This window comes from Anolis sagrei, chromosome 12 (assembly GCF_037176765.1).
Source record: "Anolis sagrei isolate rAnoSag1 chromosome 12, rAnoSag1.mat, whole genome shotgun sequence".
In the NCBI taxonomy this organism is placed as follows: domain Eukaryota; kingdom Metazoa; phylum Chordata; class Lepidosauria; order Squamata; family Dactyloidae; genus Anolis; species Anolis sagrei.
Genome location: NC_090032.1, coordinates 6,815,760 through 6,829,424, shown reverse-complemented (window position 1 = coordinate 6,829,424; position 13,665 = coordinate 6,815,760). Strand labels below are relative to the sequence as shown.

The 13,665-nt window shown below is 44.9% G+C and overlaps 1 protein-coding gene across 1 annotated transcript; it reads right to left on the bottom strand.

Moving 5' to 3' along the window:
- Positions 1–10,288, bottom strand: LOC132764138 (SLAM family member 8-like). Its single transcript, XM_067472379.1, has 7 exons — positions 10,077–10,288; positions 6,405–6,636; positions 5,329–5,673; positions 4,290–4,589; positions 3,834–3,953; positions 1,974–2,065; positions 1–788 (listed from the first exon to the last, which is right to left on the bottom strand). Exons 2-7 carry the CDS (start codon positions 6,466–6,468, stop codon positions 642–644), a joined length of 1,068 nt encoding a protein of 355 aa, XP_067328480.1. The 5' UTR covers positions 6,469–6,636; positions 10,077–10,288; the 3' UTR covers positions 1–641.
- Positions 10,289–13,665: the final 3,377 nt, after the last annotated feature.

The following is a 13,665-nucleotide window of genomic DNA, read 5'->3' as shown; positions in this document are numbered from 1 at the left end:
AATGATGGATGTGGACCAAACTTGGCACAAATACTCAGTATCCCCAAATGTGTGCACTGGTTGTGTTTGGGGAAAATAAACCTTGAGATTTGGGAGTTGTAGTTGCTGAGAATTATAGTTCACCTACAAACGAGATCTATATGCTGGATTTTGTATTATTATTGTTATTATTATTATTATTATTATTTTACTGACACAAAAGCACAGTATGTCACAGCAAACGAGATCTATATGCTGGATTTCGTATCACAAAATCACAAGTCAAACACTTCCCAAGCATCTAGGACTGAGTAATGTATTTCCGAATGATGCGCGCAGATGCAAGTCAGGTGGCCTTTTGCAGTTGACACATCGTGATTTTGTCGATGTTTATTGTTTCCAAATGCCGGCTGAGATCTTTTGGCACAGCACCCAGTGCGCCAGTGACCACTTGGACCACCTGGACTGGTTGATGCCAAAGCCTTTGCAGTTCGATTTTGAGGTCTTGATAGCGGCTGAGGTTTTCCTGTTGTTTTTCCTCACCCGGTATGGCGACATCCATAATCCAAGCTTTTTTCTTTCCCACAATCGTGATGTCTGGCGTGTTGTGTTCCAAAACTTTGTCAGTCTGGATTCGAAAGTCCCACAGGATTTTTGTGTGTTCATATTCCACAACTTTTGCGGGTTTCTGATCCCACCAATTCTTTGTTGCTTGCAGGAGGTCCTTGTGTCATAAGTTCCAGTGAATCATCTGGGCCACAGAGTTGTGCTTCTGTTTGTAGTCCGTCTGTGCGATTTTCTTGCAACAGCTGAGGAAATTATTATTATTATTATCATCATCATCATTCTGACACAAAAACACAATATGTCACAGCAAACAATATCTATATGCTGGATTTCATATCACAAAATCACAAGTCGGACACTTCCCAAGCATCTAGGACTGTGATATTATTATTATTATTATTATTAGTAGTAGTAGTAGTAGTAGTATTATTACTATTAGAAACACAACAAGATGAGTCCACAGCAGACACTCTGCTGGTTATTGTATTAGATCACACGTCGAACACTTTCCAAGCATGTAGGACTGTGTGGTGTATTATTATTATTATTATTATTAACACAACAATATGAGTCTGCAGTAGACACTCTGCTGGCTGTTGTATTGGATCACACGTCGGACACTTCCCAAGCGTCTAGGACTGTGTGATGTATTATTATTATTATTATTATTATTATTATTATTATTAACACAACAATATGAGTCTGCAGTAGACACTCTGCTGGCTGTTGTATTGGATCACACGTCGGACACTTCCCAAGCGTCTAGGACTGTGTGATGTATTATTATTATTATTATTATTATTATTATTATTATTAACACAACAATATGAGTCTGCAGTAGACACTCTGCTGGCTGTTGTATTGGATCACACGTCGGACACTTCCCAAGCGTCTAGGACTGTGTGATGTATTATTATTATTATTATTATTATTATTATTATTATTATTGCTGTCTTGAAATTTCTACTTTCCCGATTGTAACACAGAAGTTAATAACACTATGTCACAAAATTTGGAAAAAAAATCTGTTCCTGGTGTGAAAGTGTTATTTCCTGTTTCATTGTGCAGGACTTGCTTTGAAAGTAGTTGTTCTACTCCAGAAACTTTGTTTTTGTGGCTGCCACAAACTAGGTTGAATTGGTTGAGAGTCAATGAGAGATTAATTGAATCTCTGGTTTGACCCTATGGTCAACCTTCTCTGATTATTCTGGAGGATCCAGAGATGTCTGGAGAACATTGAGGACTCTTGAGGTCCTTCAATGCAATTTCCTAGAATTCTATGCCCAACTCCATGGGTTCCATAGCCTTTGGCCACAGAAGTTCAAGAGGTATCAAACCGCATCAATTTGACACTGTAGATGCCTTGGAGGAATGACTTGAACATGCCGAACGACCAGATCTCACCCAGTTCTGAGACATCATCTCACCTCGTAAATGTTGATTTCAGGGGAATTCCTCTCGTTTTGGTTCCCATAGGACAGATGTTCAGGAGTGGTCACTCTTGGCCTGGGAGGGTCAGCTGCAGAACGGAACAGGAGGCACATCACCTTCCGTGAAATTCACAAACCCAACCCCAATCCCACCACAACAGGATAGTTGTATACCACCAGTTGTCCCAGTTGGTCAGGGACATCCCCATTTAAGCCTCTCCTGTCCCACTTTTCCAGCTAAGTATAACATATGTTGTTGAAAGTTTTCATGGCCAGAATCACTGGGTTGCTGTGAATTTTTCAGGCTGTCTGGACATGTTCCAGAAGCATTCTCTTCTGACGTTTCGCCCACATCTATGACAGGCATCCTCAGAGGTTGTGAGGTTTCCAGGTCTGAAAATTCATAGCTACCTATTATTATTATTATTATTATTATTATTATTATTATTATTATTGGGTTGCTGTGAATTTTCGGGTCCGTCTGGCCATGTTCCAGAAGCATTCTCTCCTGACGTTTCGCCCACATCTATAGCAGGCATCCTCAGGGGTTGTGATGTTTCCAGCTCTGAAAATTCACAGCAACCGAAGCCATTATTATTATTATTATTAGTATTAGTATTATTATTAGTATTATTATTAGTATTATTATTGGGTTGCTGTGAGTTTTCAGGTCTGTCTGGCCATGTTCAAGAAGCATTCTCTCCTGACGTTTCACCCACATCTATGGCAGGCATCCTCAGAGGTTGTGAGGTCTTTTGGAAACTAGGCAAGTGGGGTTCATATAGATGTGGAATATTATCCAGGATGGAAGAAAGTACACTTGTCTGTGAGGCAAGTGTTAATGTTGTCATTGGCCAGCTTGATTAGCATTGAATAGCCTTGCAGCTTCAAAGCTTGGCTGCTTCCTGCCTGGGGGGAAGGTGTTAGCTGGCAGGCAATCTCTGAGGATGCCTGCCATAAATGCAGGCAAAACGTCAGGAGAGAATGCTTCTGGAACATGGCAATACAGCCCAGAAAATGCACAGCAACCCAGAGACTGAATGGCCATCTGTCGGGAGTGGTTGGATTGTGTCTTCATGCATGTGTAGGGGAGACGAGGATAGTTGATGCATATATCTATGGCTACCTGTATATTTCAATTTTATTTTAAGAGGACTAGATATATGTTGTGTCTGCACTGTCTGTTTTTGGTAAGGTCAGTAAAAATTGTTGTTGTTGTTGTTGTGTCTCCATGCATGGCAGAATGGGCTTGGAGTTGCTCTTGGGATCTCTTCTAACTCTATCATACTATGATTCAGAGGCAGAATGGCCATCTGTCGGGAGGGCTTGGGATTGGACCCAGTAACTTATACCATTCATAGCACAGTAGTGTCAAAATAATATCCAGGGTGGGAGAAAGAATTCTTGTCTGTGAGGGAAGTGTGAATGTTGCCATTGGCCACCTTGATTAGCATTGAATGGCCTTGCAGCTTCAAAGCCTGGCTGCTTCCCACCTGGGGGAATCCTTTGTTGGGAGGTGGGTGGTGGAAAGACCTCCTGTCTGTTTGAGGCAAGTGTGAATGTGGCCATTGGCCACCTTGATTAGCATTGAATGGCCTTGCAGCTTCAAAGCCTGGGTGGTGACTGCCTTGCGGAATACTGGTGGTCCACAGACGAGAGGTTGGGAACGACTGGTGCAGATGGAACCATGTGAGTTCAGCACATACTGAGAAGCTCATGCATGGACTGTATTTCCATGCTCTGGCCATGACACTGAGAAGGAAATCTACACGGCTGACATGAAAATACAAACATAGGACGTTGCTTCCAAGCGGATATTTTTGCCCAGACCTTCTGCTCTAAAGTCCATTTACTTACCTTGTCTGGTGAAACATTTCCTCTTTTTCCGACAATTCCAGATTGTACAAAATCCTACCAGGAATGATAATACGATGAGTCTCACCATCAGCCCCCATTGCTTCCATATTGGTTCGTCACCTGCAAAAAGCAACAAAACATCCAATGTTGGCTGTTGAAAAAACAATGCCTTTCAATGATAAACAAAACAAAACAATTATTTATTCATTCATTCATTTATTTGTTTGTTTACAGTGTTTATATTCTGCCCTTCTTGCACCGAATGGGAATCAGAGGGGATCACAGAACACGTACATGGCAATGCCATTACACATTAGCAAGACAGACAAGTGTACATGGATAGAGGTCTATATATAAGCCTTCTCATCTTCGGCATCTTGGAGGCGAAACTGTGGCAATTTTGCTTTCAATATCTGTGTAATGAAGAATCTGGGATGTGAGACATGAACGACGCACCTTCAAGGGAGCAGATGGAGAGCAAGTCAATGGAGATGTGCTTCTGATCGGCCGGATTGGAGACCAGGCAGGTGAAGTTGGAGTCCGTTGCATTGGACCCCATGGAAACATGGAGACGCCAGCCATCGGAGGAGAGCTGATACCAGCCTGAACTTCCTTCTAAGGTCCTGAGATCATTCCCAATCCTCCAGGAGACGTTGAGTCTGGCCTTTTCAGACAGCCAACACTCCAAGGTCACATTGCACCTAGTTGAAGAGTTGGAGACTGTTTGGTGAAGAATTTGCGGCACCTGAACAGGATCTGTTGAAAGTAGAGAGAAGAATACTCTTTCCAAAGTAGGCAGGCCTTTGTTCCCTTGACAATGTATTGAGAAACACCAGAATCAAAACAGTAACCACCCAGACACAGGAACCCCCCTGGCAGCAAGCAATCAAGGGCCAGGGAACGCCACCCAGACAAAGGATGTCTCCGGGAACAAAGGCCTGGCTGCTTCCAGGCAGATGCCCTCACTATTGACTATGCAATCTTCTCAGTTAGGGAAAGGTTGTCCCCTGACATGAAGTCCAGTCGTGTCCAACTCTGGGGGTTGGTGCTCATCTCAATTTCTAAGCTGAAGAGCCGGTGTTGTCCGTAGACACCTCCAAGGTCATGCAGCCAGCATGACTGCATTAATTATTAATAAATTATTAAAAATAATTATTAGTAATAATAATACTTTATTAATAACCTACCCTCTCTCCCTGAAGGGATTCAGATCTTCCTAATGTTCTCCTTTCCTGTCATTTGAACCCATGGCTCCATTGCGTCCTAGTCTCCAATATTTAAACATGGCTCTCCTGTCTCCTCTCACCCTTCTCTTCTGAAGGCTAAACAGGCCCAGCTCTTTAAGCCGCTCCTCAGAGGGATTCATGATCTCCAGACCTTTTGGTCTCCCCTCTGGACACCTTCCAGCTTGGCAATATCTCTCGTAATAGGTCACATAAAAACCCATCATTTCGGCCCAAGACTTCTCCATGAGGCCGACTTATCTGGTACTTACCATAGACCTTGAGGTGGTACAAATGCTCTTGAGTCTCACCCAAGATAAACGTCACCTGGGCCGTATACAACCCGCTGTCCTTTTTCTCCAGGTTTCGGATCCTCAGGCTGGTCTCATCCGCCAGTTCCAAGCGTGATCCAAACCGGTCATTGGGATTCAGACGCTTCAGTGTCCCATCTTGGAATTCGGCTATGAAAAACCTTATACCATTTTGGGGCTGGAAATCCCATCCGATTCTATATATTATCTTTGATGTAGAAATGTTCCTGATGGGCAGCAAAACAGTTCCATTCAGCATCCCATTGACCTTGCAGATGGGCATCAGTACCGCATCATTTACGACACCTGAAAAAACAATATTGTTGTTGTTGTCATCATCGTCGTCGTCACTATACTGCTTTCCTTTCTTAAACAAAACTCAGGCCCCTTCATATAATCCAGATGGGCAAAGCAGAAAATCCAAATTATCTGCTTTGAACTGGATTATATGAGTCTACACTGCCATAAATCCAGTTCAAATCAAATAATTTGCATTTTATATGGAAGTGTAGGAGGGGCCTCAAAGTGATGGGAAAAGGGAGAAGAAAGATAAGCAAAAATGGTCAAACGGAGCAATAGACGCGTCTGCTTCCTCCAAAAACAGAGTTCCCGTTCTTTTCTGTTTTTTCTTGGAGATCTGAACACATTTTGTTTATTCCAGAATATTTTCAGCCTGTGACTTTGTACAAAAAAAGTCTTTTATACTAGGTTTGTTGACATTGGGAAGAATAGAGGGGAAGGGGAACCTTGATTAGCCAGCTTGATTAGCATTTAATAGCCTTGCAGCTTCAAAGCCTGGCTGCTTCCTGTTTGATTGTTTGTTTTTTGAGTGTTGCTCATTATTTACTCTCCTGATTTTAGAATTTTTAAATAAGGGTAGCCAGATAATAATAATAGTAATAATTAATTAATTAATTAATTAAGCCCCATTGTTGGGAAGTTGGAGACCCATCTGGATCAGTTCTTTGCTCTTCATCCTTCCAAACTGGTGGCTTTGTTTGGAGTCTTTGAAGGACGAAGGCCATCCTTGGACTTACCAAGAAAGGAGCAGATGAAGGTGATGGAGAAGAGGGCAGTCCGTGGAGAGCTCCATGGTGGCATTGGCTTGCCAGTCCCTCCGGCCAAGGGAGAAGAAGACCCTTCTCCTTTTCAAAGAGACCCACTTTGGGGAGTCTTGCCCCCCATTTTTGCAGTCAAGGAGGAGGACTTTGGAGCCATGCTCTGCCTTCTATGGGCCTCTCTGAACAAAGCTGCCAGGAAGTAGGCGGACTGAATAAGGGGAGGACAAACCCAGCCCTAATGTTATTGAGCCATAGTAAACCCTCCTCCCCCCCAAAGATTTATAGTTCACCAAGGGCTCAGAAATAAATATATGACATTCCCCTTTTGGAAAAGACCCTTTGCAGGTTCAAAGCATCAGAAGATGAAGACCAAAGCGGCAACCAGCAACAGCGATCATATCGAACCCTTTAATAAACTATATCTCTTCTCCATGGCTTTCTATGTACCGTATATACTCGAGTATAAGCTGACCCAAATATAAACTGAGGCACCCAATTTTACCAGAAAAAATAGGAAAACGTATTGACGCGAGTCTAAGCCGAGGGTGGGAAATGCAGCTGCTACGGGTCAATTTCAAAATAAAAACAGAGGCTCCGCTCCATATCTTTGAAATAGAGAAATTTAGACCAGCCGCAGATGGTGGCAGATGGGAAATGCTATCATTTTCCCCAACTCATCCAACATTATTATTATTATTACTATTATTATTATTATTATTATTATTATTATCACAAGATGAGTCCACAGCAAAAAATGTCACTCTGCTGGATGTTGTATTGGATCACACGTCGGACACTTCCCAAGTGTCCAGGACTGTGTGATGTATCGGCGAATAATGCGTGCAGATCCCAGTAAAGTGACCTTTTGCAGCTGGCAGATGGTAATTTTGTCAGTGCCTGTGCCGATTGTTTTTAAGTGCAGGCCAAGGTCTTTAGGCACTGCGCCCAGTGTGCCGATCACCACTGGGACCACCTTGCCTGGCTTGTGCAAGAGTCTTTGCAGTTCGATCCTTAAATCCTTTAAATGTTTATATCGTGTCAGCTTTTCCAGTTGTTTCATCATCATCATCATTTGAAATACAATAAGGTTAGTTTGCAGCAAACAAGGTCACTCTGCTGGTAGTTGTATTGGTTCACACGTCAGACCCTTCCCAAGTGCCTAGGACTGTGTGATGTATTAGCGAATAATGCATGCAGATCTGAGTAGGGTGGCCTTTTGTAGCTGAAAGATGGTAATTTTGTCAGTGCCAAACAACGCGCAGTACTCATATGAACACAACTATAACAGCTTGCATTCTCTGATGTATCTCCTTTGGGGTGACACTTTCTGCTGTCAAGAACTCAATGACTACACGTTGGTTAAGTTGCATTGACCTACCCTCTGCGCAGGGTTCCATACTTCGCACTTTCACAACACAACCGTTCAATGCTAAGGCTTCCCACCCAAATGGAACTGTAGAGGAGAGTCTACTGAACAAGCCAGTACCTGCCGCATACCAGTACCGTCATCTGTTGGGGAGTTACGAAGGCGGAGGCATTAGTTTTCATTCAAACACACCATACAAACTATCGACAGACCCACCAAGAAAATCCAACCAATGCTACGTTCAGCAAAGGACAAGAGGGATCCTCTCACTTCTGAAGGAGTCTACTGTGTACCATGCAGCTGTGGACAAGACTACAGAGGGACCACTAAACGCAGCATTGCCCAAACACGGATCAAGGCACTGGCTTGTTCAGTAGACTCTCCTCTACAGTTCCATATTGTAGGCACTGCAGACTACTTCAACCAGAGAAGTCAGCCATAGCAGAGCACCTGATGAACCAACCTAGACACAGGATATTATTTAAGAACACAGAAATGCTGGACCACCCTCACAACCACCGTGTCAGACTACACAGAGAAACCATTGAAATCCATAAGCATGTGGACAATTTCAACAAAAAGGAGGAAACCATGGAAATGAACAAAATCTGGCTACCGGTATTTTAAAAAACTCTAAAATTACAGCAGCAAAACAACAGAGAGGAAACAATCAGGGACAGCTAATCACCTCTCAACAAAAGATTGCCCCAGGCACTGCCAGAGCATCCAATGCTAATCAAGGTGGTCAGTTGAAACATTCACACCACGCTCCAACAGACAAGAGTTCTTTGTCCCACCCTGCTCATTCCACAGATATATAAACCCATTTTCCTAGTTCCAACAGACCTCACAGCCTCTGAGGATGCCTGCTATAGATGCAGGCAAAACGTCAGGAGAGAATGCCTCTAAAATATGGCCATATTGCCTGAAAAAACCCACAATTGTATGCACAGCTTCTTTTTCTCTCCGTCAGTGCCATCTTGTGTTCAGCCTTGCATTTGCAAGCTAAAGAAATTGGTGTTCAGCTTTGGTTGAACTTCGTGACAATACTTTGGCATCTAAACAAACTCATTGAATCAAATAAGTGGGGAGACCCTCTTCCAAAGTCAGCATTTCCCATTTTTATGTATACCTTGAGAAAGCTGGACAAGTGGTCCCCAGTCAAAGTGGTCTCTGGTCATGTGGTCCCTGGTCAAAGTGGTCCCTGATCAAGTGGTTGCTGATCAAGGTGGTTCCTGGTCAACTGGTCCTTGGTCAAAGTGGTCCCTATCCAGTAGTCTCTGTTCAAAGTTGTCCGTGGTCAAATTGGTCCCTAATCAAGTGGTCCCTGGTCAAATTGTTCCCAGATCAAGTTGTCTGTGGACAAGTGGTCTCTGGTAAAGTGGTCCCTGATCAAGTGGTCCTTGGTCAAATTGATCCCTGATCAAGTGGTCTCTGGTAAAGTGACCCCTTATCAAGTGGTCCCCGGACAAAGTAGTCCCCGGTCAAAGTGGTCCTTGATCAAGTGGTCTGTGGTCAAATTGGTCCCTAATCAAGTGGTCCCTGGTCAAATTGTTCCCAGATCAAGTTGTCTGTGGACAAGTGGTCTCTGGTAAAGTGGTCCCTGATCAAGTGGTCCTTAGTCAAATTGGTCCCTGATCAAGTGGTCTCTGGTAAAGTGATCCCTTATCAAGTGGTCCCCGGACAAAGTAGTCCCCAGTCAAAGTGGTCCCTGATCAAGTGGTACCTGGTCAAATTGGTCCCTGATCTAGTGGTCCCTGGACAAGTGGTCTCTGGTCAAAGTGGTCCCTGGACAAATGGTCCCTTGTCAAAATAGTCCCTGGTCAAAGTGGTCTCTGGTAAAGTGGTCCCTGATTAAGTGGTCCCTGGACAAGTGGTCTCTGGTAAAGTGGTCCCTGATCAAATAGTCCCTGGTCAAAAATGTTTGGGAACCACTGGTGTAGATGCACTCATTGTTTACACCACTAAAGCCATCAAATCCTATTTAATCTTGGGAGCTAAGCATGGCCAGCCCTGGTGAGGATTTGGATAGGTGACCAAAGGCAAATCCCAGGTTCATCGGGCTCTATGTCCAAAGAAATGAGTGTCAAAAGCACCTCTGAGTCTTCCTTGCCCAAGGAAACCCTATAAAATTGTTAAGTCAACAGAGAACTTGAAGGCACACACGGAGAGACCGTCCCATCTTTATTCTAATGTGCAACATGTCAAGAAGGAAGGAAGGAAGGAAGGAAGGAAGGAAGGAAGGAAGGAAGGAAGGAAGGAGGAATTTTGCACCTGCTCACCTATTTGGAGGAGCTCAACTTCGTCTCGGTTTCCAAAGTGAAATGCCCACAGCTGCCATGTCAATGGAAAGACGAACCCGATCTCTGGCCTGCGTGGGATCCCTCCTCTTGTTTATTTAGCAACCAAAACCGACCTTGGTGCCGGGATCAAAGGGCAGGTGATGAAATTGGGGAAAATATTCTGTTCCTGGCTTGAAAGTATTATTTCCTGTTTAATGGTGTGGTCCTTACTTTGGACATAGTTGTTATACTCTGGAAACATTGTTTTTGTGGCTGCCACAAACTATGTTGCATTGATTGAGACTCACTGCAAAACTGTAGCAAAACGTGCTGCGGGATGTCCCCCAAAAAGCAAAGTTTGTGCAGTTTAATAAATATTTTCCATATTGTTATGATAGAACCAATTAGGAAATGAAATGTATAACCCAGCAACGAAAATCGTATTCCATAGTGTTACAGAGGGCCGGGCTTAGCACAGCGGGTTAACCGCCAGCTGCAGAAAATCCTACCCGATCAAACAGTTGGCATTTCAAGCTTGGATCGGGGTGAGAACCCGCCGTCAGCCCCAGCTTCTGCTCACCTGGCAGATCAAAAACGGAGGTATTACATAGGGGCCAGGCTTAGCACAGCAGGTTAACCACTAGCTATAGAAAACCCTACCCGATCGAACAGTTGGCATTTCAAGCTTGGATCGGGGTGAGCAGCCACCGTCAGCCTCAGTTTCTGCTCACTTAGCAGATCGGAAACAGAGGTATTACAGAGGGGCCAGGTTTAGCACAGCGGATTAACTGCTAGCTGCAGAAAATCCTACTCAATCAAACAGTTGGCATTTCTAGCATGGATTGTGGTGAGTGCCCGCCGTCAGACCCAGCTTCTGCTCACCTAGCAGATCGAAAACAAAGGTATTACAGAGGGGCCGGGCTTAGCACAGCGGGTTAACTGCTAGCTGCAGAAAATCCTACCCGATCGAAAGGTTGGCATTTCAAGCGTGGATCGGGGTGAGCACCCGCTGTCAGCCCCAGCTTCTGCTCACCTAGCAGATCGAAAACAGGGGGGCCAGGCTTAGCACAGTGGGTTAACCGCTAGCTGCAGAAAATCCTACCCAATCGAATGGTTGGCATTTCAAGCTTGGATTGGGGTGAGCGCCTGCCGACAGCCCCAGCTTCTGCTCACCTAGCAGATCAAAAACAGAGGTATTACATAGGGGCCAGGCTTAGCACAGCGGGTTAACTGCTAGCTGCAGAAAATCCTACCCGATTCAAGCGTTTCAAGCTTGGATTGGGGTAAGCGCCCACTGTCAGCCCCAGCTTCTGCTCAACTAGCAGATCAAAAACAGAGGTATTACAGAGGGGCCAGGCTTAGCACAGCGGGTTAACCGCTAGCTGCAGAAAATCCTACCCAATCAAACGGTTGGCATTTCAAGTTTGGATCGGGGTGAGCGCCCACCGTCAGCCTCAGCTTCTGCTCACCTAGCAGATTGAAAACAGAGGTATTATAGAGGGGCCGGGCTTATCACAGCTGGGTAACCGCCAGCTACAGAAAATCCTGCTGATCGAAAGGTTGGCAGTTTAAGCCTGGATTGGGGTGAGCACCCTCCGTCAGCTCCAGCTTCTGTTCACCTAGCAGATCGAAAACAGAGGTGGGCCAAGCTTAGCACAACGGGTTAAACGCTAGCGGCAGAAAATCCTACCCGATCGAACAGTTGGCATTTCAAGCTTGGATCGGGGTGAGCGCCCGCCGTCAGCTCCAGCTTCTGCTCACCTAGCAGAAATGTGGGTAGATAAATAGGTACTGCTTTAAGGGGGAGGTAATAGAAGGTGCCCATAAGGACATGCCGGTGATTCGTTCGGGAGGATGTCTACTGACAACAAAGCAACAGCACCCTCTTGTGGCCAGACTTGAGCACAGCCTCCAGATACCAGAAATGACAAAAGACGGGAAAGCCTATATACCTTTGTTTATGTATTGTCGGGACCCCTTCCCCTTTCTTCCCAGCCATTGTACATATGTATATATGTGTATGTATGTGTTTGGACTGAAAGAGGAGAGATCACAGATATTTTTAGCTTCACCTGTTGCAAGCCGGCCCGCTTCAGTGAGAAACAGATGACAGGAAACGAGGGCTTCAAAAATAGATGCCGTTTCTCATGCCAAGCGTTTGTGGATTAACAAGGTCAACATCCATCCCCATCAAGGATGCATCTCGAGCAAACTTGCCCAACATAGTACTGGTGGAGTTTCTCAGGGTTAGCCTGGCATGATGGGAGTTGTAGTTCACCCACAAACTTATGCATTTTGTGCAATTAAAAATTGACTTTTCCGAACGTCGGGAACCCAAGCTAGTAATAATAATAACAATAACTGTATCAAACTGGGACAAATGCAAGATACTCCACTTAGGCATTAAAAATGAAATGCAAAGATACAGAATGGGGGGTGATGCGTGGCTTGAGAGCAGTACGCGTGAAAAAGATCTTGGAGTCTTTGCAGACGACAAGTTAAACATGAACCAACAATGTGATGCAGCAGCAAAAAACAACCAACGGGATTTAAGCCTCTATAGTGTCTAGAATCCCGGGAAGTCATGTTCCCCATGCTCTATTCCGCCGTTGTTAGACCACACCTAGAATACTGTCTCCAATTCTGGGCACCACAATTGAAGAGATAACGTGTCCAGAGGAGGGCGACTGAAATGATCAAGGGTCTGGAGAACAAGCCCTATGAGGAGCGGCTTAAAGAGCTGGGCATGTTTAGCCTGAAGACGAGAAGTCTGAGAGGAGACAGGATAGCCATGTATAAATATGTGAGAGTTGACAAGCTGGAATGTATCAGAGGAGGGCGACTCAAATGACCAAGGGTCTGGAGAACAAGCCCTATGAGGAGCGACTTAAAGAGCTTGGCATGTTTCGCCTGAAGAAGAGAAGGCTGAGAGGAGACATGGTAGCCATGTCTAAATACATGAGAGTTGACAAGCTGGAATGTGTCCAGAGGAGGACGACTCAAATGATCAAGGGTCTGGAGAACAAGCCCTATGAGGAGCGGCTTAAAGAGCTGGGCATGTTTAGCCTGAAGAAGAGAAAGCTGAGAGGAGACATGATAGCCATGTCTAAATACGTGAGAGTTGACAAGCTGGAATGTGTCCAGAGGAGGGTGACTCAAATGATCAAGGGTCTGGAGAACAAGCCCTATGAGGAGCGGCTGAAAGAGCTGGGCATGTTTAGCCTGAAGATGAGAAAGCTGAGAGGAGACATGATAGCCATGTATAAATATGTGAGAGGAAGCCACAGGGAGGAGGGAGCAAGCTTGTTTTCTGCTTCCCTGGAGACTAGGATGTGGAGCAATGGCTTCAAACTACAAGAGAGGAGATTCCATCTGAACATGAGGAAGAACTTCCTGACTGTGAGAGCCGTTCAGCAGTGGAACTCTCTGCCTCGGAGTGTGGTGGAGGCTCCTTCTTTGGAAGCTTTTAAACAGAGGCTGGATGGCCCTCTGTCAGGGGTGATTTGAATGCAATATTCCTGCTTCTTGGCAGAATGGGGTTGGACTGGATGGCCCATGAGGTCTCTTCCAACTCTAAGATTCTATGATT

What these genes read in the sequence shown, in the direction of transcription:
- LOC132764138 (XM_067472379.1), bottom strand. Translation starts at nt 6,468, where the DNA reads ATGCCACCATGGAGCTCTCCACGGACTGCCCTCTTCTCCATCACCTTC. An exon ending in CTTCATCTGCTCCTTTCTTG is followed by an intron (nt 5,674 to 6,404) that starts GTAAGTCCAAGG and finishes TTGTTTTTTCAG; the next exon opens with GTGTCGTAAATGATGCGGTA. An exon ending in CTCCATCTGCTCCCTTGAAG is followed by an intron (nt 3,954 to 4,289) that starts GTGCGTCGTTCA and finishes TGCTTTTTGCAG; the next exon opens with GTGACGAACCAATATGGAAG.